We start from the raw sequence: 23,567 nt of genomic DNA, 5'->3' as shown, positions 1-23,567 counted from the left end.
CACCCATAAAGGATCGTGCGTCCAAGATAAGCGGTCATGGAACCCGAAATATCCGTGCACCCGAGACCACGTTTTCTTCAACTACTGATTCCCGCATATACAGGGAACTATCTTAACTACTCTTTGATCTCTACAAATACCAGGATCTCATCAGAGGTTGAGGTACACTCATTTTGTCTTTGTAACATTACTCTGAGCATTTACTCTTAGACAATACACTTACTTAAGCATCGGAGTGGGATTGTCGGAATCCCCCGACACAGCTTTTACTTGCAGGTTTGGAAGAAGGAGCACCTCGGCGAATTGCTGATCGACACGTCACCTACCAGAATCTGTGTCAACAAGAACAAAGATTGAAGAAGAACGAACATTCTAGAGTTAAGTCGTAGATGGCGCAATGTGGAAGTGTGGAACTTATATTTAGGGTTTTTTTTTTTTTTTTTTTTTTTTTTTTTTTTTTAAGTTTTATGTGGTGCGGGGCGAGGCGGGGCGGGTCCTCGATATTTTTCAAACTCCCCATCTACAAACTGCATCGCACAGGTAAATAAAAAACAGACCGTGAACTACACCTAAACTGCAGTTTGTTTCAAAAATAGAGGTGGTGCAGGGCGGGTTCGTCGGGTCCTGCGCACCCCTAATTATTGTAGAATTGGTTTGGCCTTCCAGCGGTTGGTTCTAAAGGTAGCCGGCCACCCCACCTAAACCATTTTTTTTTCTAATTTGAAGATAAATTTATAATTTTATAGTAACTATAAAAAAATGACTGAAACATAGTTTGATAGACCAAAGAGGCACGACTCTGAAAAGGAATGCTGCATCCAAAATAAAGGCCGAGTAAAAGAAAAAGAAAAAATTAGGGAAGCAGAATAAAATGCGTGACTCTATAATAAAGAATTAAGGAAACTAGCATATTGCTCTTTCCATAGTAGATGCTGGACATGCATCAGGGGGATGCTTTCGAAACCCCATGATCAATTGTGCAGAACAATTCTTCAACTACAGAGGACACCACCAGATGATCAAAAGGTCTTCTTTGTTTTCTTTTACCTTGAAGGGCGAATCAATGGTGTCAATGGCTACAGAAGATGTACGAAGCGGAGGGTTCTACGGTTACTTGGGCGCTGTCTGAAAAAGAGATCCTCACGCCAGGCAGTTCGGCCTTACCGAGTTCGAGGACTACAACGAGGTCTTCACACGTATTTGCCAAAATAGTACCAAATTAATAGAGTTTGAACGCTTGGTAAACAAAATGTCTGGATGACCCCAAAAGGCCTATGTAAAGCGCCCTGATTGAATTGAAAGATCACATTGCGTTCGAGGTTTGCATATTCAAACCTTGCACTCTCCACAATTCTAAAATTACTATGAGAACCCAAAAGAAAAGAACAAATTTCTAGCCATCATTTTACAATTTATGGGATCTTGTCTACAATACACCACCTCTCTCCCCCACCTCCTTTTCCTCCTTCCTACAAACCTCTCTCCCCCCACTTCTCGTTGGCACCACCACCATCTGCAACCCCAATCCTCCTACCACCACCATTACCACAACCGTTACTATCTCAATTTTTTGTGTTCTTAGTACAACCAAACACTTCAAAATTAGTTTTTAAGATGTCAACCACCAAACATCCTAATCATATTCCGAAAAATGTTTTAATATAAAAATATAATCTAAAGAAACAAACGGAAACAAAAATTCATACCTTGCACATTATCTTTCGTGATTTTTTAAATTTTTGTTTCTTTCTTTCTTTCCTTTCTGAGGCTATGGATAGAGGGTAGAAAGGTTCAAAAAGAAATGAAGATAGACATCAATGCTCTGCATACACGGATACCCCAAAACCGATGTACACTCCAAATGTTGTAGAAGGCACAATTTCATCAAACACATAGCAGACACAACAAAGGGTCTCTCCTTATTCACGATAACATGCGTGATACAAGACATGTTCTTCTGATAAAGACACACCGAAGTGTCCAACAAAAGCTTAACGGACATAAAACACGACCACCCAAAACCATGCTAATACGCTACTATACTTCCCATACTGGGGCCAAACCACCATTGTTCTAGTCCAAGCTAAGCTTCTTCCTCAAGTCCTCCACAAACCCATAAACCTTCCTCTGGTCAGGAAGAGTCTTGGCGACACTCTCCTTCTGCATGCACCTCTTAACCCATGTCATAATCTTGGGGAACTCCGCCTCCATGCTGAAGTTGCCAAAACTCTCATAAACATAGAACCAGCTGTAGAAAGTGACGAGAGCAATGTCGACAAACCCAAATGTTTCTCCCCCAAAGTAAGGTTTGTCACCAAGCTCCCCCTCCAGTATCTTGAAGGTTTCAAAGTACTCCTTCTTTGCTGCCTCCTGCTCCTCCCCTTTTGTGGCCCATACCCTCCTTGAAACACTATACACCTGCATTTTGCACTCACATTGTATTACCACACTCCAATATAGGTTATACAAAAGTAAAGAATAAACCAGCATTTCTCTTCTACATGTCCATGGAGTTTTGAAAAATCCTAGCCCATTCCCATTTTGGGCAGAAATTTAATTAAACTCCATAACAAAATCAACGTAGAAAATCTGAAAGATCTTAATCAATTCAAAAGGCAAACATGAAGCATTGATTTTCTATTTTTTGTTCTCTGTATTTCTTTTATATGTCTTTCTTTTTGGCCATTAAGGGGTCAAGAACTAGAAAGTGGGTCGAAATTGAAAGAGCAGATGGAAGAGATTAAAGACTATGAGTTATCCCTTCAATTTCCAATATTTCTTCATTTCTTAAGAATCTGGAAAGAAAAACTCTAGTCAGAAACGTGGACCTTAAAAGGTGGTCCGGCAACCACTATTTTTTGGCTTTTGGTTTCTTTTATATCATCTAACCAACCCCTTATTTTTTTTTAAAAAAATATAACTAGGACTAATCCAAAGGTTAATTGAAACTCTTACGTCAACATCGTGAGATAGTTGTGGATAAAAATATGGTTTCTAACATTATTATAAAAGAAAAAGAAAACAAAAGAAACAAAAAGCCAAAAAAAAAAAAAAAAAGGGTGGTTGCGTTTTAATGTGGTTGGCTACTCCTAAGGGGGAGTGTTTGGTTGGGGTAGTCCAACCATCCCTTCACTCGGTTGCCCTTTAACCCTCTATATATATATATATATATATCCTCAAAGTTTAGCCAAATTTTAGCTAAAAAGCCTACTTTTGTTAGTACTTTAGCTACTCACTTTTAGAAAGCATCAAATATCAAACTCTCTAAATATTTCTTTACTTTAACTAATACACCTATATATATTGGGTTTATTTTAGAGCAACCACTTCCAACCATTTCATTGGTTATATTTCTTAGATTCTGCACTGCATTAACAAATCTAGAATACATTATTAATAAAGAACCGACTGCAAACATTTCATAAACAAATCCTTTAGGGCTGTTTTCATTGCATATAACAAGTTAATCTTCCTCTTCCCCTCCCAAACTAGAACTACCTATGACTTTTTGCCAACAACATACACGCTTCTAATTCCATCCTAAAAATGCATCCGGCCACTCATGTAATGAGCACATTTACATTGATCAGGTAAAATCTTTTTTTTTTTGGATGAATATTATGTAAAAGAATCTAAACAAGAGATAAATGATTGAAGGAACTCATTCCATTTATCAGAAATTACAGAACTCATTCCATCCATCCCAAATGCAAGGGAACAAAATCAGAAGGTAACACTCAGCTCATGTTCACAAATAGCAAGCAATACTCACATGAAAGACTCAATCTTTCATGCGAAAAAAAACTCAATACCAAGCTGGAAAAACGAATCTTTGAAGCAGGAAAAGAATACTAAGCTGAAAAAATTAAATCTTTGCCAAAAAAAAAAAAATTGAAATTTTCCATACAAAAGTTGTTACCGGTGTAGCTGAAGTGCAGATCAGCGATAAAAGACTTTTTTTTTGATAAGTATTTCAGAGATTAATAAATGTTCGGAAGAAGAGGGGGGTTGTGGAACCTACGAGAAAGGGCTAGAATCCACTGAGAATTCGGAATCCACCAGTCCAGAGGTACCCAAGAATCTGATTTCGCGATAAAAGACTTGGGGTATGTGAATTCTATGTTCTATATATGCACAGAGTCTACAGAGAGTAGTCTAATTATTATTATTATTATTATTTTTTATCAATTATCGATATAGTTTCGCACTATTCGTACTAGAGTAGTCTAATTATTAACATATTGTTTTCTTTAAGATTATATATAAAATAAAATAAAAAATAAAAAAATGATAGTTTTCTTGAAAGAAATATTGCAGATTTAACCAAATAACCTCTTGGGACAAGGATGCTCTCCATGAAAATCCAGAGATTAAAACAACAAAATAAAATATTGGAGCTCCTTTGAACTAATATTTTGGGTTTAGTTTCATGCTTCAAGAAATAAAAATAAAAATCAAACTTCTACGAAAAAATGCTGAAGTTCAATCAAATTTGTCAAACAAATCAAACCGTAAAATAAGCTAAAACAGCATAAAAATAAAAATAAAAAAAAAAATAAAAAAGGAAAAGGAAAAGGGATATTGCAGTGATGTACCTTCGCATCAATGAAATCAGCCCAGAACCTGGCTTGAGCTCTCTGGTAAGGATCAGCGGGCAGCAACGGAGTGCTGTCGTTCCAGACCTCGTCTATGTACTGAACGATGATGAGGGACTCACAGACCGGTTTCCCGTTGTGGATGAGAACCGGGATCTTCTTGTGAACCGGGTTCATCTTGAGAAGCAGGTCGCTCTTGTTCCTCAGGTCCTGCTCCTTGTACTCGTACTGGATCCCCTTCTCAGCCAGCGCGATCCTCACCCTCATCCCAAACATGCTGACCCAGGTATCCAGCACAACCACCTCGTCCGCCATTATCAAACACCTGAAAAAGATTGAAGCAACTTGGGAGGCTAAGAAAAGTGTGACAGAGCAACCGACAATATGAGGAAGTGGAACAGTCCTCGGACTAGGAGCTAACTGAGTATGCTAATGTGTGTTGGGGTTTATTTATTTACGAAAAATGATTCCTACACTCATTTTTCACGACAGTCTCGTAACAAGTTGATGTAGTTGATAATATTTTATTATTTTTTTACAAAAAGAAAAAAAAAATAATAATAAAATATTACCAGCCACGTCAGCTTGTTGTGGGGTTGTTGTGAGAAATGAGTAAAGAGAAATGATCTCTACACTCATTTCTCACAACAGTCCCACAACAAGCTGATGTGGTTGGTAATATTTTATTATTTTTTTACAAAAAGAAAAGAAAATAAAACAAAAAAAAATAATAAAATATTACCAGTTACGTCAGCTTGTTGTGAGAATGAGTGTAAGAATCATTTTTCATTTATTAATTATGGAGAAGAGAAATGATTCTTACACTTATTTCTCACAACAGTCCCACAACAAGCTGACGTGGCTGGTGATATTTTATTACTTTTTTTGTTTTTTTTTTTTTTCCTTTTCGTAAAAATAAAATAAAATACTACCAACCACGTTAGTTTGTAGTAGAGCTATTGTGAGAAATAAGTGTAAGGATCATTTCCCTTAATAATTATGTACGAAAGGTTTCTGTACATATGGATATAGCAATTATCCCGAAGGGTGGGTGACCCACTACCAATTATTCCATCCATCTACATTTAAAGATTCCCCGAATGATCCGTCGTTATTAAAGGAGAGGATGCTATTCCCCTTAAATTGTGGTCCCCATTAAAGTTTACATTTCCATAAGGGTAATTATGACTATATTTGAGGTTAGCATAAAGTACGAATTACTCATTGTAATATTGTAATTACAAATCATTCTCTCGATTTGTTTTCTATTCACCAAGTAAATAAAGTCCGTTAATAGATTACAATACAAATGATATTTAGAGGTTGTTTTACTATTTATATAACGTGGTAAACTAACGAATTCTGTTAATTTGGTTGACGAAAAATGGATTTAGGGAGTGATTCGTAATTATAATTTATTAGAAAGACTCTTCATAAACTTTTTATACTACATAAAATGATTCGTAATTTAAGATAACCATCAAGATCAATAGTACAATAATTTCATTACATAAATATCAATCCTGCGCCTATCTGTTCTTACGGCACTCTGGATTATTATTTTATTTTTTAAATAGATGAGTTAGTACCGAGAAACAACTGAATTCGAGAACAAAATTCAATTGAAACAAAGAAAACTATACAGAAGAAATAGTACAGAAAGAGAAGTACGTCTTTGGCAAAGATTGTTTAGAGCATTAGCACCATACGTCTAATTATTATTATTATTTAAAAAAATTTAAGGAATAAAATTATTTTTTTATTTTTCTATTTAAAAATATTTCATAATAATTTTCTTTAATTTTCTTTTTCTAAATTATTAAAAAATATATATTTTTTTTTATTTTTACTTTTTTTTTTCATTTTTTTTTTTTGTTTTTTTTCCCCTTTCTCTCCTCGTCTGAAGGTAGACATTAAGTTAGCCACTCCTTCCTTTCAAATTAACCTTGTTTAGTTTCTGATGCTCTGATTTTTTAACAAGTCATAGCTAAAGTCTTCTAATTTTGGACTTGCCTCAAAATCTTAGACTTGTCGGTAATGGGTTTACTAGAAATCTGCTGAAAATCTAAACAAACTTGGACTTGCGTAGGAAGCAGTAATGGTTACGCCACCGTCGCTGTGAGTGGGAAGCGGCTGAGCCAACGGATTTCGATCTAGCTTTGGCAAGATCTAGATCGAGATTGCCCTCCGATCTTCTCAATATCACTCTTTGGACTGGTTGGACCTCTGATCTCCGCTGACAGAAAATGCTCCACCGTCGTTGACTCCTCCTCCAGTGAGCTCTTTGCCTCCCGCCTCGCCTTCTCTCTCTCTCTCTCTCTCTCTCTTTGCGCACAAGAACCAAGGGGGAAGGGGGAATTGCTTGAACAAAAAAGAAGAAGAAATGGGCGAAGGGTTGAAGTTGCGTATAGAAGGAGAAGAGAGCTTAGAGAGATAAGATGAGAGAGAATCGAGTTTATGATTATAATAATCATAGGGAATGTTACAATGCTTTCCAATTCATTGAAAATTACTGTAGCGTTTCCAATGTTTAGAGAACCCGTAGGGAATCTGTTGCAAGTGATTTTTTTTTTTATTATATATATTTAAGAAAATGAATTACCTATATGGTATATGCTACTAGTGCTCTTAGATGACCAAAGATAAATGAATGAATTGATATGATATAAAGATTAAATTAGTTTTTATTTTTTTTGTGAATGTGAAGTTGTTTGTTGATGTGAATAAATGAGTTTGACTTAGTTTTTGGATGAAAATGAACAGGAAAAAAGAAAAAAATGGAGGGGTTTATCCAAATTTAGGAAATTAAATTTAGATTAATTAATTAATTGTGAGTGCCCTAAGTCGTTTTTCTTTACTGCTTCCCAATCCTTCTATTTTTTAAAGAATATTTTTTAATTGGACTTCTACTGATCGATGGTGAGTTTTAGTTTGCTAAAACAGTTTGACATATTACCTATGAAGTGGCTCTATCCCTCTATGTCAAAAAGCTCCTCCCTCTTGCCTGGAAACGGATCTATTTCATATCAAACGGAGAAGAGCCTATTCATATGAAACGGAGAAAGAGCCTATTAATTATAAAACAAAAGTAAAATTGTTCAAAAAAGTTAAAATGACAATTTTATGACTTGTTTTATAACTAATTAGTTCTTCTCCATTTTAAATAAAATGAAAAGGATCCTATTCCCTCTAGCCCAAGTCCCGACAGGTTCGATTGGAACCCATCAGTGGTTGCGGATGTTCGGATTCTACTGACACATGCCATGGTGGGGATCCAAATTGGACACGTGTCACAAGGAGACGTGATTGTTCTATATGACGCATACAATGTTGGCTTTTGCAAGAGCGACTAAAGAATCCACAAAAGTAAGTCATTTTTCTGGGATTGAGATTTGGTTTAAGTATTGCATGGGGTACAATAGCTTTAATTTAGGCAATTTATTTTAAATGAATGGCCTAGGATCTGTCACATCATCATTGCATATTAGAAATTTAAACTATCTTTCTTCTTAGTTGTTGATCCCTACCTCCATAGTCACAGCCATTGCCGGTTTACCACTAAAAGCTTCTCTCTCTCTCTCTCTCTCTCTCTCTCTCTCATTGTATAGACAAAGTAGCATGGCTAGCCACCGTTCAGCCACCTCTAAAGGCTAGGTTGGGTGGTCAAACCACCCATTTAAACACTAGGATGGTTTGGATAATCGCAAAATCCAGATTTGGAGTGGTTCTTTTGTTGTTGTCGTCGTCGTCACAAATATAAGTGTGGTTTGGCAATGCTCATAGACTAGATTTGGTTTGGCTTAAGCACCCCATTTTGTCACTAAGGTGGTTCGAACACCTTGAAAGATCAAGTTGGAGTGACCAACCTTCCCTTTTGGTCAATGTGAGTGTTTCGAACACCCAAAAATGCTAAGTTGGAGGTGGTTGAACCACCATTTTTTCCAACAAAAGTGGTTCGACCACCACCCAAAAGTCAGTTGGGAGTAGTCAAACCACCATTTTTTTTTTTTATCATTGGAGATGGTTTAACTACGTACAAAGGTCAACTTGAGAGTGACTGAACCACCCATCTGTCCATTAATGGGGATTCGACCACTCCCAAAGGTCAGGTTGAGGGTGGTCCAACCACCCTTTTTGGGTTGCACTAAAAAAATTCAAAGATTTTTGGACGGTTTCAAACCGTCCAAAAATGGCAAAAAAACGTTTGGAACAAAGTCCAGACGGTTTATTCTAGACGGTTTAAAACCGTCCAGAAATATGGGTCGGGAATTTGGGTTATAGACGGTTTTGGCCAAATCGTCCGGAATTTCAGATGGTTTGGCCCAAACCATTCTGAATTAATAATTTTTTTTTCCTGTCTCGATTTATTATTATTTTATATATATATATATATATATATATATATCATTAATTAATATTTCTTTTTTTAAAATTATTTATTTCTTTTCCATAATTTTTTTTTTTCCGTCTCGATTCATTTTTGTTAACGGTGCCGCCAAGTCGACGATGGAGAGGACGAAAATAGTGTTCGTACTGAGCCTTCTGCACAAATCCTTCACAAACCCACGACTAGTTTGTGCCTTCCTGGATTCTTCACAAATCCTACCTTCTTGTTCTTTTTCTCAAAACCATCAACTCCTAATTTTGTCACAGTTGGATAAGTAACATCACGAACCTACACATCAAACCCAAAATTTTTCACAATCCCTTCTTTCAACCATGAATCATTATAGTCCAAACCCAAAACAAACACAAAATGTAAATCAAACCAAAGAATTTCACTTACCCTAAAAAAGAAGAAGAAAAAAAAAGAGATCCGACTAGATCTCTCTCTGTATTCTGGCCAGAGATCTGACCGAGCGTGGGTTTCGACCGGATCGGGTCTGATTTGTCAAACCCACACACACCGGCATAGGTTTGACAGATCCAGCCGAAAACCCACTCTCTCCAGTTGCGAGATCCTGGCTTCTCGCCGACCGTCCAGATCCCGTCGCCCATCTTCAGTTGGCGACCGTAGAGAGAGAGAGAGAGAGAGAGAGAGAGAGAGAGACGATTTAGTTTTTTCTAGAAGGCAAACAAGGAAAAAAGTAGAAGAAAGAAGAACGATGGTTCTTTTGTTTTAAAAAGAAAGGAATGGGGAAAAAAAATAGAAAAAAAAAAATTATATTTCAGACTATTTGGTTAAAAATGACTTTACAGACTGTTTTATAAAACCGACTGTAAAACTATAATTCTAGACAGTTTTGATAACCGTCTAAAAACAACCATCTAGAAACAACCATTTTTTTTTATAGTATTGGTTCGACTACCCTCAATTGTTAATCTCGATTAAATAGAAAGAAAGACTTATAAGCTCATCTGTCTAATTTATGATTTATATAGTGCATGTTATATTATTTAAAATATAACAATTTTTTACTTGTTGGGGCATTTTGGGCTGTTTATTTGAAATAAATGACTCATATTAAGGCTATTGTCGCGTTCTAAAATATTGCACGCAATCTCGATCCGTCTTGTCAATCCTCCTTTAAGCAATCTTTTTTGCAATTAAATTTTCATTAATTAATTAATTTTTTTTTAAAAAAAAATAAAATCAAAATTGGATATAGATTTTGTTAAAAATATTTATTGCTTTTCCTTCTTAGACTACGATAAAGGGCAAGAGAAAAGTTCACAAAGAAAAGGCCCAATTTCAGTTTCAACTAATATTTAGGAGACATAACAAACCACTCAAATACAAAATACCTCTAAAATATAAAAAACAATTTTTATGAGAACACTTTTTAAAGTAAAAAACATCCTAAAACACATTAAGTCATTAACACAGTCTTTTGTGTCTTTCTTTTTCCTATGGTAGAAACGCGTACGTAGTTTCATCAAACACTTAGCAAACAACGACGTATTCAATGATAAGATACGTAATACATGACCAAAACAATCCAACAAAGTTCAAAACCATGCTAATATATATAAGCAAAGCACTTCGATATTCTGTAACTCTGGCCGGACCATTACACTAGTCCATACCACTCTAAGAGAAACTTGTAAATCTTCTTCTGGTCGGGAAGAGCCTTGGCGACACTCTTCTTCTGCATGCATCTCTTAGCCCATGCAATAATCTTGGGGCACTCCGCCACCATGCTCAATTTTCCTAAAGTTTCATACACACAGAACCAGCTGTAGAAAGTGATGAGAGCAATGTCGACAAACCCAAATGTCTCACCCTCAAAGTAAGGCTTGTCGCCAAGCTCTCCCTCCAATGTCTTGTATATTTCCAAGAAATCCTTCTTTGCTGCCTCATGCTCTTCTCCTTTTGTGGTATATAACTTCTTTCCAGCACCCTGCACCTGTATTTTGGCACTCGCATTACATTATAATTAGCACTCTGTTGATTATAAACAGAAGTGATATATATTATTCTCTTCGATTTTTTTTCGTACTTTTTTTTTGTTTTTTGACGTGGCATTGTCAATCTATCTTTAAATTAATCTTAATTAAAAAAAAGATACAATGATAAATTGACAATGTCACGTTAACAAAAAAGGATGAGAAAATGACAAGAGAATACAAAGTATTATTTCTTGACTTTAAATTGTCTTCAATTTCGAATACTTCATTGAGAATCTAAAAGAAAAACTTAAGGGTCAAATACTTAATTTTAGTAAGAGAAATGCTCTTTGTTATTCTTTTGTCATTTTCTTATCTTTTTTCTTGATGTTGTCAATCTACCTTTAGATTAATCTTAATTAAAAATAAAATAAAAATAAATGGTAGATTAACAATGTCAAATTAACATAGAAGGATGTGAAAAGAACAAAGGAATACCTAATAGCATTTCTCTTTTAATAAGTAGTTTAGATCTTATTATCCCACGTGCAAATAAATTCTTGAAACCTTAATCATTAAAATTAGGGTTAAATACCTTACACATTTCTGTGGTTTAAAAATTTTATTTTTTACCCCCTGAATTTTCATTTTTATCATAGGAGGTACTTGCACTATGGGAAAAGACAGAAATAGTACCTCCGTTCATTTTTTCGTCCAAAACTAACGTCACACCATGTCATCCTACACGGTCGGCTTACCTGTGCGACAACTGTCCTCAGAGCCATGTCAGCGCTGACGTGGCTACTATATATATATATATATATATATATATATATATATATATATATTTATTTTATTTTATTTTATTTTATTTTAAGGACTTTAAAAAAATAAAATAAAAAATAAATTCTAAGCCACCCCTTAATTTGGGTCACATGAGGGTGGCTGGCCACTCCTATTTTGGCCAAGGGGGTGGCTGAAACACTCCCATGGCCCTTGGAGGTGGTCGAAACCACTCCCATTTGGTTTGAGCCACCTCAATTTGGCCTAGGGGTGATTCGGCCACTCCAAGACCGGCCGATATGGGGGTGGCCGAACCACCTCTAAGGGCCATGGGGGTGGTTCGGCCACCCCCAAAATTGGCCTTGGGGGTGGCTGAGTTTTTTTTTTTTTTTTTTTTTTAGTCCTTAAAATAAAAATAAAATAGATAGTAGTCACGTTAGCGCTAGCATGGCTCTGAGGACAGGTGTCTTACAAGTAAGTCGACATATGTAGGATGACATGACGGAACGTTAGTTTTGGACGAAAAAATAAACGGAGGTACTATTTCCGTCTTTTTCATAACACAAGTACCTTTTATGATAAAAATGAAAACTCAAAGACAAAAAATAAAGTTTGTAAATCACATGTAGCAATTAGCTATTTAACCCTTAAAATTAAATAGTTCAGATCTTACTATCCCAAAGACAACAAAAACGTAAGAAACAATGAATAGGTCTAAACGCGCGGAGGCAACTATTGAGATGTTTTATAACTCTATAAATTAATCAATAAAAATAAAGAAATAAACTAATTGGGATTAATTCCTACTAATTCCAACTCTACGGTCTACAGATCGAAGAAAAAAGAAATTGCAGAGAAAGAAGCACAACCTTCTGATCAACAAAATCAGCCCAGAACCTGGCGTGAGCTCTCTGGTAAGGATCGGAGGGAAGCAACGGAGACTTTTCGTTCCAGACCTCGTCTATGTACTGAACGATGATGAGGGACTCACAAACCGGTTTTCCGTTGTGGATGAGAACTGGGATCTTCTTGTGAACCGGGTTCATCTTGAGAAGTAGATCGCTCTTGTTCCTCAAGTCGTCGTCCTTGTACTCGTACTCGATCCCCTTCTCAGCCAATGCGATCCTGACCCTCATCCCAAACACGCTGGGCCAGAAATCCAGCAGAACCACCTCGTCTGCCATTGTACGTCACGCTCACACACCTCCTAAAGATTGAAGCAACTTGGGGAGCAAAGAAAATGTTGTGGTATGACTTGAATTGTCAAGTGTGTGGTCCAGCTTTAATGGTTGGTTTCTTTGTGTTGACACTCGAATTTCTCACAATAAGGGAGGAAAAGAGCACCGCCCAATATCTCAGCAACTATCTAGCTTTTTTTTTTTTTTTTTTTTTTTTTTTTTTTTTTTTTTCTTTTCTTTTTTAAATGTAGAAAAAAAAAACTACTCTTCGTTTCTCTAAACAAATAGACCGACCGTAAGAGCATCCATATCAAACTCGGTATTTCAAATTTTTCTCCAAATATTGGTGAAACTTTTCAAAATCTCTCATGCATCAAATTTTCCATTCTTTCACTAAAATGGATCTTGTCAGATTCTATCACCAAATTTAACGCTCAAAATCTCTACGCCATTCTATTTTTTATTATTTTATCTCATTCTCACCCCTTCTTCCCTTCTTCACTTTCATCTCCCTCTGCCTTCCTCCCTTTCTTCATGCCCAAGACCAAGATTTTATTTTCCACACCTGGCTCGCACTGGCAGAACCCTCGGCACCCACGGCTTCCTCGGCAACAACGGTGCCGGTGTGTCGTGCATCCGCAGAGAGACCGGTCCCAGAATCCACTGCAAGGCAGCAGCGCCCGGATCTGACCACTGGATCGTCCTCGTTGTTGGATCTGTGTTGAAAGCCGAGCTAGGTTTCTATCTCCTCATCACTCTGAAATTGGTAGAAAATCTGAGCTCCTCCTCGTCGTCGGAGAAAATCCCTTTTTTCTAGCTCCTCGTCGTCGGATCCGGGTTTCTAGCTCCTCGCCCCTTCAAAATTGGTAGAAAATCCGAGCTCCTCATCCCTCTGAAAGTCGTCCGATTTGGGTTGTCTTCAAATTGGTAGAAAAATAATTTTTATTTTTTGGTGATTGTTGTGCTTTGGGATTTGATTTAAGAGAGTGAGATGAAAATTGGTAGAAAATCCCACATCCTAATTTGAAGTTTTTGGTTATGTAGGTAGCCGATTGTGGTGGGATTGTTTTTGGTAGAAAAATTTGATGTTTATACAGTTAAATTGGTTGATGTCCAAACTAATAAAAAACAATATATAATTAAAATAGAGAAATATTTAGAGAGTTTGATGTAGGAAGTGTTTCAAAAGTGAGGGATAAAATCAAAAAAGTAGATTGATTAGGTTAAATTTGGAGAAAATTTTGGAGAGCTTGATTTGGATGCTCTAACTTTCTTTTATCTTTTCATATAACATTAAAATATTATTTATTTGTTTATTTGTTTTCTTATTCATTTCTTCTCTTTTTCTCTCTCATTTTCTCCATCTAAGAGTAATTAATAATCACAGAATCGCTTGTGATCCCAAACATTGTTCTCAACCGCGCTTTGAATCTCTCTATTTTCCTTTCGAGTATGAGGAGAGATACATGCACAACAAAAGTGCATGTGCACAACATATGTACAACAAAATACATGAGTGAGACCCATATATGTGGAACTCACTTTTGTTGTGTAAAAATCATTTTCTTTCGAGTATATCTCTACAGGTAAAGGATCCACTTCTTTCAATTTGTAGTCCGATTCCTTTACCACAACATTTTCTGCCTCTGTCGACTAATAAACCTGTTTGTTTGCCGTGAAATCCAAGCAAAGAAAATTTGTTTGGTTGAATTTTTTGTGTGCGATGATTTTCTCCTTAGCCGAACGGAGCCTAGAAGGGAAATGGAGTTCCTGATTAACATGATTTCGTTTCGTTCGGGGGGACTTGGGATTGGGACATGGGGGAGGAAGTGTTATAGTGAGAGAAAAAGAAGAAGGTGAGAGCACTAAAAAGAGTGAGAGTTCTTTGTTTTTTTTTTTTTTTTTTTTTTTTTTTTTTTTTTTTTTATCTGTTATTGTTATTATTATTATTATTATTATTATTATTATTATTATTATTATTATTACTTTGCGATTGCTTCTATCAATAGATGTACCTCATATTAAATGAGCTATTTAAATCTTGATATTATATGTGACTGATTTAATTATATTTTTTTTTTTTTAATTTTTTGCATCTCACGTGTCCTAAAAAATAAGATAAATTTCCTAACAGAAAAGTGGGACAGAGAGGCCAAAATACGTGGGACAGTCCTCGGACTCCTAGCATGAAAGGGTTGCAAATTGCAATGAAGGTGGGTGGGTTGGTTGTGTCGTTTTGTATGCATTTTCTTTCCTAGGGATGGCTTTTGATGGTTTGACCATCTTTCTACGTCTTTCCGAAGTCCTGGCAACGTCGGTGGTTTCGTCATATGGCAAATGCATCACGTAAGCTCTGGTGCAGTGCTGCGTGGGGTCTGATTCAGGGGGAGACCCTCCAGGCCAGGGCCTCCACCCCAAAAGATATGTTAAACAAAAATATTATCATCTTTAAATTTCTTAAATAGAATAGTTTAGGTCTTCTTCTTCTTCTTTTATTTTATTTTAGTTCCTAAAATAAAGTTCAATACAGCCCGGTCTGTAAAACTAAATTTTTAATTCCGTCCCAGATTTGAATTTTTTTTTTTAGCAAAGTACGAGAAAGAAAGGTACAAAATTGGTTTCATGCAGATCGATTGAGATTCCAATCTAAATTGGTTACATATGGGGAAGAAGAGAAATGTGAATGTTTCCATTGTTGAAATGTGTATGGGTAACACGATTCTCTTTGTATATATAGAGCTATATATATATATATATATATATATATATATATGGATGTTATACAAAGCTAGTCAAGTACTGTTACTGGCCAGGTGATTGAGTGAGACTGTTATTCTTTAATGTGGAAGAGTCCATGCTCACTGATAAGTACTTGAAGGTGTCGTCTACTTTGTCACCGAGAATAATGGAGCAATTGAGGCGTGGCAGAACTTGGAGGTTGAGAGGATCCGCTCGGCAGAACTTGAAGATCGATCAGCTCCAGCGGGCTCAAGTCGACGAGACATGGATTGATGGCTTTTTGGATGGATTTGAAATTTTGAAGCCTTCGGAAGAGGCATGGAGGCACACCATTCTCCATCCCGAGGTCAATGTTGCACATTTTCGTCCCACAGATTTTTCTCCTGCGACGCCCGAGGAAGATGAAGTCGAAGGTTCTCCTCTCCCCAGTTGTGATGAGATGCTGTGATTGTTGGGATAATCCTATGTTTCTATCATGTTTTCTTGTTGGTTTTTTGTTAGTTTCTTTTCTGTTGTGGGGGGGCTTTGTTCCCTGTCTGAGATAACATCCAAATCTGCTGGAATTTGCTTGCACTACTTCTGTCGCACCGTGCATGATGTTGCTTGTTTCTTATGTCGAATTGGTGAATGTAATTTGCTTTTGTTGTCTTTCTAAACTTCGAGCATTTAGCAGACATCATACACGGTTGTCTTTCTAGAGAGCAAAAGAAAAGTTCAAAAAGAAAAGAAGACAGATGTATATATATCATTCCTCTCCTAGAAAGACTCAATTTCATTTCATTTTCATCTGACATTTAGCAGATCGACCCAACAAAGTGTCTTTCTTATTCCATTACTCTAGTCCAAACCTTTCCAAGGAAAACTCATAAGTCTGCTTCTGGTTAGGAAGAGTCTTGGCGACACTCTCCTTCAACATACACCTCTTATTCCATAAAATAATCTCGGGACACTCTGCCTCTATGCTGAATTTGCCAAAAGTCTCAAAGACATAGAAGCTGTAGAAAGTGATGAGAGCAATGTCGACAAACCCAAACATTTCACCCCCAAAGTAAGGCTTGTCGCCAAGCTCTCTCTCCAATGTCTTGAATATTTCCAAGAAATCCTTCTTTGCTGCCTCCAGCTCTTCTCCTTTTGTGGCCAATAACTTCCTTCCGACACCATACACCTGCATGTCAAATACATTGTAGAGTCATCATGCTAAATGAATCTTTCCTATGAAATACTAAATTCTAATAAATAACACACATCAGAATTTTTTAATTCTCATCAAGGGCTTCAGTTTGAAGGATATGGTGGTGGTTGAGACATAATGACTGCAAGTAGAATAAATTTAAAAAAAAAAAAAAAAATACTAGGAAGGAAGAGATAAGGTTAAAAAGGAAAAGGTAAGAAAGTTGGAAACAATTAAATTCTGGAAAATTCTAATCATTATTTTTTAAATTAAATAGTTCAGATCTTCTTATTCCAAATAGGGATACAACAAAAACGTAAGAAAGTTAGAAATATTAATGAATTAAAGTTTTAAAATATATATGGAGATGTTTATCAACTCTATAATTATAAATTAATCAATAAAAATAAATAAATAAACTAAAATATTTGAGCTCCAACTAATTTGGTATTAGTTTCTTTGGTTTTAAAAAAATTAGAATAACATTAGAAGAAAAGAAAAAGATAAGATATTGCAGAGACGTACTACGTAGAACACTAGTACGTACCTTCTGATCAACAAAATCAGCCCAGAACCTGGCGTGTGCTCTTTCGTGAGGATCGGAGGGCAGCAACGGACACTTGTCGTTCCAGACCTCGTCTATGTACTGAACGATGATGAGGGAGTCACAGACCGGTTTCCCGTTGTGGATGAGAACCGGGATCTTCTTGTGAACCGGGTTCATCTTGAGAAGCAGATCGCTCTTGTTCCTCAAGTCCTCCTCCTTGTACTCGTACTTGATCCCCTTCTCAGCCAGCGCGACCCTGACCCTCATCCCAAACATGCTGGGACAGAAATCCAGCAGAACTACCTCGTCCGCCATTGACACCTCAAAAAGATTGAAGCAAGTTGGGGAGCAAAGAAAAGTGGGATAAACCAGCCAAAAAGATGTGGGACAGACCTCGGACTTATAGCTAGTTCAGTATGATCACCACCTTCGATCTGGCACCTTTTCGACCTCATATGTTTGCTCGAATAGAAATGATCCTCCGCATTTTTAATAGCTAGCTTCATCACCTTTTTTTTTTTTAAAGTTAAAATAGTTAAAAATTATTATTGTCATTTTTTTATTTTAATCATCCACTAGCTTTTTAAAGGTATTTTAGCAGCTTTACTATTTTGGTTATCTATTATTACTATTTTATTTAAATAATTTTTTTCAAAAAGAAAATTGTGTGTGATGCATTAGAAAAAATTAAAAATAAAAAAAATGAAAAGAATTTTTTTTATAGTATTTTTTTTTTATTTGGTGACAATTTTATCAAATTATCTAAAAAACTATTTTGAAGAGTTACTAAAAAGGCTCGAGCCCCCCTCCCCCCTTCTATTTTTTTTTTTAAATTTTTTTTTAATGCTTTAATTTTTTTTTTTTTAAGTTTTATTATTTTAATTTTTTTAAGTTTTTTTAATGCATATGACACGTATCAACACTTGAGAGGTGTTGACGTAGATTTCCGTCAACTTTTGGATGGAAGTATTATTTCCATCTTTAGCCAGAAACAATGTACCATTTACGATATGAAATGAACCACATGAAGCAAAAAATAAAAGTGTTAAACCATAGGGTGATCAAACGTATTTAACCCTAACTAAAAACAATGTTGAATCACGGGTCCTTTCCATCAATATTTCACATATTTTCAAACCTTTAAACAATCACTAACCAAACCCCCTACAGAAATGACATGTGTATCACAAAAAATCCAAACCTTTTTATAGAAGCAAAGAAGAAACAAATACATTGGTAGAGTATTCATAATGAACTCTTTACTTCTATATTTCTCTAAAATTTTAACAAAACTCACAAAATACACCATTTAAATTTAAACAAACTCTACTCAATGTTAAATTTAATTTTTGTAAAGAGTTCAAGAGTGAAAGTCAAAGACTTTTTAATGTTCTTTCTCTTTCATAATTTTTCTTCTTTCGTCTCAACTAAAGTAAATTCTTAATGCATAAATTTGGTTTCATCAATAAAATAGAATATTTATTTAAAGTAAAAAAATATTTAGAAAGTTTGATATTTAGTGGTTTTGAAAAGTGGCTAGTTAAATCAACTAAAGTTAAATTTAGAGAAACTTTGAAGGGTTTAATGTGATTGCTATTACACTTTTTTCACCAAAATTTCACAAATTTTCAATGCTCTAAAAAATCATTCACAAAACCCACCACATAAACTAAATGGTTATCAGCAAAACCAAAACTTTTCATAAAAACATATGAAAAACAAAAAAGGAAAAGAGAAAATATCTACCATTTTCCTAACATTTTCACCAAAAAATAAAACCCAAACCACGAGAGAAAATCTTCAAATAATGCCTACCAGAGTTTGCTTTGAAACTACCATCATCCCCGGCTCTTAACCCCAAAGAAGGATCATAGCCAATTCATAGCATTATCGAGATAAAAAAAATAAAAAATAAATTGTTCGTTAATCTATTTTCCCTAGCATTAATCTTTAACTATTACTGATAATATATTAACATGATATTAGAGCCATCTTTTCTAAGCCTAAACAGTTAAGTCACGCCTCCATGCACCGTCAAGAGTTTCTGCCTTTGAAACTCCACCCCTCCAAAGTGGTCCAATCACCTTGCTACAAGCACCAATCGATAGATATGAAGCAGATGTGTCCATCGCTGCTGAAACCACTAACATAGTCCATGTCACACGTCGCCATGCCCAACCCAAAAATTATGCCCGTTTAGCCATGAGCCACCTCAGTCCTCCAAAAACATTGCTAGTATGCCATTGGACAGATCAATTGTCGAAAATTCCAGATCTACCAAGTTCATAGCCATCAGATCCTCCACGCACAATCTAGCGTTACCTGAATCTTTTGCCGCTCTGCTCCACGCACCTCCGCTGGCAATCACACGCAGCCTCCACCAGCCATCTGAGGAAGAAAACTTCGGATCCAGGATCAGAAATTGTCGATCTACTGGACCGCCGCAACCACACGCTGTCTCTATTGACTGTGCGTGTCTTCCATGCACCAAGGCTCACAAGTCCAGTTTCTTTGCGCCACACCGGATCCCAGCCCACTGCTTCACCTATACGCACCACATTGGATTGTAGACTTGAGGTCCTACTTTCCTTTCGATATACTCACCCACACTTGATCATATCCTTCAGCGAAGCTCACAAGCTTAGACTGCTCATGCATGCACCAGATTCGAATCCATCCAACGGGTTGGGGAAAAAAAAAAAAAAACTGATCACTTCATGCGTAAGGCGCGAGTCGAGTTCGGTGCGCCAACTTGACAACAGCCCAAGTGGGGCTCACTCATTTTTTTTTTTTATTATTATTTATTTAACTTTGGCCCACAGTTGGCCCTTTTCTATTCCTTGCCAGTAGTCAGCCCCTAGTCAGTTCTTGCCCCACAGCGCCTACCGATAACCACCCAATTGAGCTTTTTTTTTTTTTTTTTTTTTTTTTTTTTTTTTTTTTTTTTGTCTTCTTGGCCCGCAGTCGGCCCATAGTTAGTTCTTGGCCCACAACTCCTACCAATAACCGCCCAATTGGGCTAATCTTTTTTTTTTTTCTTCTTCTTGGCCCACAATCGACCCCTAGTCGGTTCTTGGCCCACAATACCTACCGATAACCGTCCAATTGAGCTCATATTTTTTCTTCTTGGCTCGCAGTCGGCCCCTAGTTGGTTGTAGGCCCACATCGCCTAGCGATAACCGCCCAAGTGAGCTCATCAATTTTTTATTTTTTATTTGTTTGGTCATGGCCTGTAGTTGGCCTCTTTTCAGTTTTTGGCCCGTTGTCAACCCATTTTCAAAAAAAAAAAAAAAAAAAAAAGAGAGAAAAGAAGAAGAAAAAAAGAAAAGAAAATGAGAAGTGGATCATTCCTTTTTCAGTTTCATGCTCAAGTCAGCGTTAGTCAGTCTTCACCAGTGACTGTCACCTGCCGCTTGCCAGCCTCTTATCTCCTCCTGCAGCGTCCGTCAGTTTTCACCACTGGCCTTCGTTTTCTATTTTCAAACTCAAGCTTCTAGAATTGTTCACCTTGAATTTGATGGGGATCTTAGAATCTAAATATAATATAATTGATTTATATTTCTTAGTCTAGGTCGATTTGTATTTCCTTGTATAATTTGATTTAGATTTACTTGTATAGGTCGACTTATTCAACTATAAATAGGGACATATATACTGTAAACAATTAAGTTAATGAGCTCAATGTAGCCCTTTGGGCTTTACCCTGTGTACGTAGGTCAAAGACCGAACCACATAAATTCTCTATCTTTTTTCTTTCTATTGCTTCCGCTAAACCCTAAATCAACCAAAACAAAATCTTACCTCTTCCTCTGTCCCTCTTGTCGAAGATGAACTAGGAAAAAGGGGTGTATTTTTCTTCTCTACCTCTGCGAGTCTGCGTCGTGTGCTAGCTAGAAGGAGATGGATGAGACTTTTTCTAAGAAAAGCTTTGCTATTTAATTCTTAGAGAAACCAAGGGGAAAGCAACCTTCTTTAATTTTGCATAACCCCATCCTTAAAGCCACTCAAATTGGCGCTGCATACATGAGTTGAGATTGGGCTGTGGTGAATTCAAAAGATCTTTTACAGGGAGAGAGGCTCTTCCTTCTCTCTAGAAATAAAGTTCTCTTCCTTCCACGATTTTTTTTCTCTCCGATCAGTATAGTCTTCCAGCCTCTTTGAGAGGCTTATACACAGCCCTTGCGGCAAGCTCTTATCCTTGTTTTGCTTAGTTACCTAAACAAAATAATCGTCTTTTTGCCCTAATTTTCTCCCTTTATCTATTCTGCCCTGTGCAGTTTTTCCGGCCTCCTTGTGTGGCTTTTCCACCTCCTTGTGAGGTTTATCTTCCTCCTTGTGCAGATTACCTAAAAATCTGCTCTCCTAGAGAGAGAATCTCCTCCTTCACTCATAAGGAAAAACTTAGGTTTTTGTCACCTCTTTTCATCCCTTTTGCAATTTTCAACTTCCTTTGAAAAATTTCCTTTGTCTTCTATCTATTCTCAAGCATCGGCGATTCCCAGTTTGACTTGCAGTGTTTTGGTGGTTCCCTCTAAGTCATCGTTGTTCTGTTGCGGTTTCCAATTCTTCGATTTTATTTGTGGACTAGAAGCATTCGGGGCGACGGAATTTTTATTTTGTACCAAGGGTCTTCTGATTCCTTCCAAAAGTTATTATGCTAACTATGGTTTTCTTTCTATGCAACCCATTGATTCAGCAAAAGAAAAGAAAGAATAACAGTGAAGCCGTATAATGATTTGTTGTCTATTGCTTTTGAAGCTATGTTTGGGTCTCTCTAGGCTCTCTCCTATAAAAGTTATGGCATGGAACTGTCAGGGGCTGGCTCGATCCCCGACAGTTCGTACTCTTCGAGCTCTACTCAAGATTAATAAGCCTGATTGATGTGAACTTGTGGGATCGATCTCCCTTGAACCTACAATCAAATTGAAACCTACCCAAGAAAGCCAAGAATCAAGTCAAGAAGATCTAGACCCGTTGAAATCTTGTTTCAAGAACCTAGATTGGTGAGAACGCCACAAAGCAAATGCCTTTGATAAGTTCTTAGTTCAATAAAGAACAAGTAGAGAAAACTGAAAATTCTCTATGAAGAAAACTTTATTCATTATCAAATTCTGTTTCCATCAAGGACCCAAAGGGTCTTTAAATAGAAATAGAAATGGATAAAATCTAAAGTGATAATATCTAGAAATCAAATTCAAATTCAAATAAATTCTAATCCTAATCTAATACTAATGAGTTGGTATTATATTCCAGTTCCACCTCTTACTCTAATATGATCATTGTCAATCCACTAGGATATAGTAGATAATCTAATCCTAATAAGTTGGAATTTCATTCCAACTCAACTATTAAACCTATCTACCATAATCTTATCCTTATGTAGCTTGGATCACATGCATTAAAGTTGGTTCATCTTCTTTCAAGCCCATATTGAATGTTGGGGTCTTGCTCGATAAATTTGCAAACTCGGCTCAAGTGGATTGCACCAATCCTTGCATTGCTTCCTTGATCTTCTTAGCTCTTGACCTTGTAATTGGCCCATCTGGAACTTGCAATGGATCTTTAAGATTCGACCTACCATGGGGCCCATCATTGATGTTTTCTTTCTGTCGGAGACTATGGTGCAATCTAATCGTTTTCAATTGGTTTTTGAGAAGTTTGGTTTTTCTGCTTGGTTGGAAGTTCCCCTAATTGGTATTAAAGGGGGTCTTTTTCTCGCATGGAAGCAAGGTGTCATTATTGAGCCTTATTGGCTTGATCAGAATATGATTTCTTGTTTGGTGTATTCAGATCATTCTAATTCTCCTTGGTTACTTTCTTGCATCCATGCTCCTCATTCCAGGCAGAGTTGTAGTGTTTTTTGGTCGAAGTTGTGTGAATTGGGGAATTCTTTTGGTGGTCATTGGATTTTGTTGGGGGATTTTGATACTATTCTTTCCTTTTTGGATAAATGTGGTGGCAGAGATTTTGGTTCTTCTTCTCATAATGAATTTACTGATTTTGTCCATTCTAATGCTCTTGTTGATTTGGGTTTTGTTGGTAATAAGTATACTTGGAGCAACCATCGTTTTGGCTTGGCGAATATTAGAAAGCGTTTGGACAGAGGTTTTGCTACTCGGGAGTGGGTTCATTTCTTTCCCAATTCAATTATAAATCATTTGCCGGCCTCTAATTCAGATCATTGTCCTCTTTTATTATCCACTGCTGGTTCGTATTTTAATTTTCCC

The 23,567-nt window shown here is 36.5% G+C and overlaps 3 protein-coding genes across 3 annotated transcripts; all 3 read right to left on the bottom strand.

The window, feature by feature from the left end:
• Nucleotides 1-1,802: 1,802 nt before the first annotated feature.
• On the bottom strand, nt 1,803-5,043 carry LOC133868382 (probable glutathione S-transferase parC). The gene is made up of 2 exons (XM_062305269.1): nt 4,596-5,043; nt 1,803-2,418 (listed from the first exon to the last, which is right to left on the bottom strand). Exons 1-2 carry the CDS (start codon nt 4,908-4,910, stop codon nt 2,074-2,076), a joined length of 660 nt encoding a protein of 219 aa, XP_062161253.1. The 5' UTR covers nt 4,911-5,043; the 3' UTR covers nt 1,803-2,073.
• A 5,300-nt stretch (nt 5,044-10,343) lies between these two features.
• LOC133867674 (probable glutathione S-transferase) lies at nt 10,344-13,023 on the bottom strand. Its single transcript, XM_062304428.1, has 2 exons — nt 12,575-13,023; nt 10,344-10,942 (listed from the first exon to the last, which is right to left on the bottom strand). Exons 1-2 carry the CDS (start codon nt 12,887-12,889, stop codon nt 10,607-10,609), a joined length of 651 nt encoding a protein of 216 aa, XP_062160412.1. The 5' UTR covers nt 12,890-13,023; the 3' UTR covers nt 10,344-10,606.
• Nucleotides 13,024-16,335: 3,312 nt separating this feature from the next.
• LOC133869870 (probable glutathione S-transferase parC) lies at nt 16,336-17,784 on the bottom strand. The gene is made up of 2 exons (XM_062306966.1): nt 17,341-17,784; nt 16,336-16,787 (listed from the first exon to the last, which is right to left on the bottom strand). The coding sequence occupies exons 1-2, from the start codon at nt 17,653-17,655 to the stop codon at nt 16,455-16,457; spliced, it is 648 nt and encodes a 215-aa protein (XP_062162950.1). The 5' UTR covers nt 17,656-17,784; the 3' UTR covers nt 16,336-16,454.
• Nucleotides 17,785-23,567: the final 5,783 nt, after the last annotated feature.

Source organism: Alnus glutinosa, chromosome 5 (assembly GCF_958979055.1).
Source record: "Alnus glutinosa chromosome 5, dhAlnGlut1.1, whole genome shotgun sequence".
Lineage (NCBI taxonomy): Eukaryota > Viridiplantae > Streptophyta > Magnoliopsida > Fagales > Betulaceae > Alnus > Alnus glutinosa.
Note: the sequence above shows the minus strand (reverse complement) of the source record. Positions and strands in the feature narration are given on the sequence as shown.

Excerpts from the sequence above, each read along its gene's own strand:
- LOC133868382 (XM_062305269.1), bottom strand. The coding sequence starts at position 4,910 with ATGGCGGACGAGGTGGTTGTGCTGGATACCTGGGTCAGCATGTTTGGG. Across the intron at positions 2,419-4,595 it reads CTGATTTCATTGATGCGAAG|GTGTATAGTGTTTCAAGGAG; the intron begins GTACATCACTGC and ends TGCAAAATGCAG.
- LOC133867674 (XM_062304428.1), bottom strand. The coding sequence starts at position 12,889 with ATGGCAGACGAGGTGGTTCTGCTGGATTTCTGGCCCAGCGTGTTTGGG. Across the intron at positions 10,943-12,574 it reads CTGATTTTGTTGATCAGAAG|GTGCAGGGTGCTGGAAAGAA; the intron begins GTTGTGCTTCTT and ends GCCAAAATACAG.
- LOC133869870 (XM_062306966.1), bottom strand. The coding sequence starts at position 17,655 with ATGGCGGACGAGGTAGTTCTGCTGGATTTCTGTCCCAGCATGTTTGGG. Across the intron at positions 16,788-17,340 it reads CTGATTTTGTTGATCAGAAG|GTGTATGGTGTCGGAAGGAA; the intron begins GTACGTACTAGT and ends TTTGACATGCAG.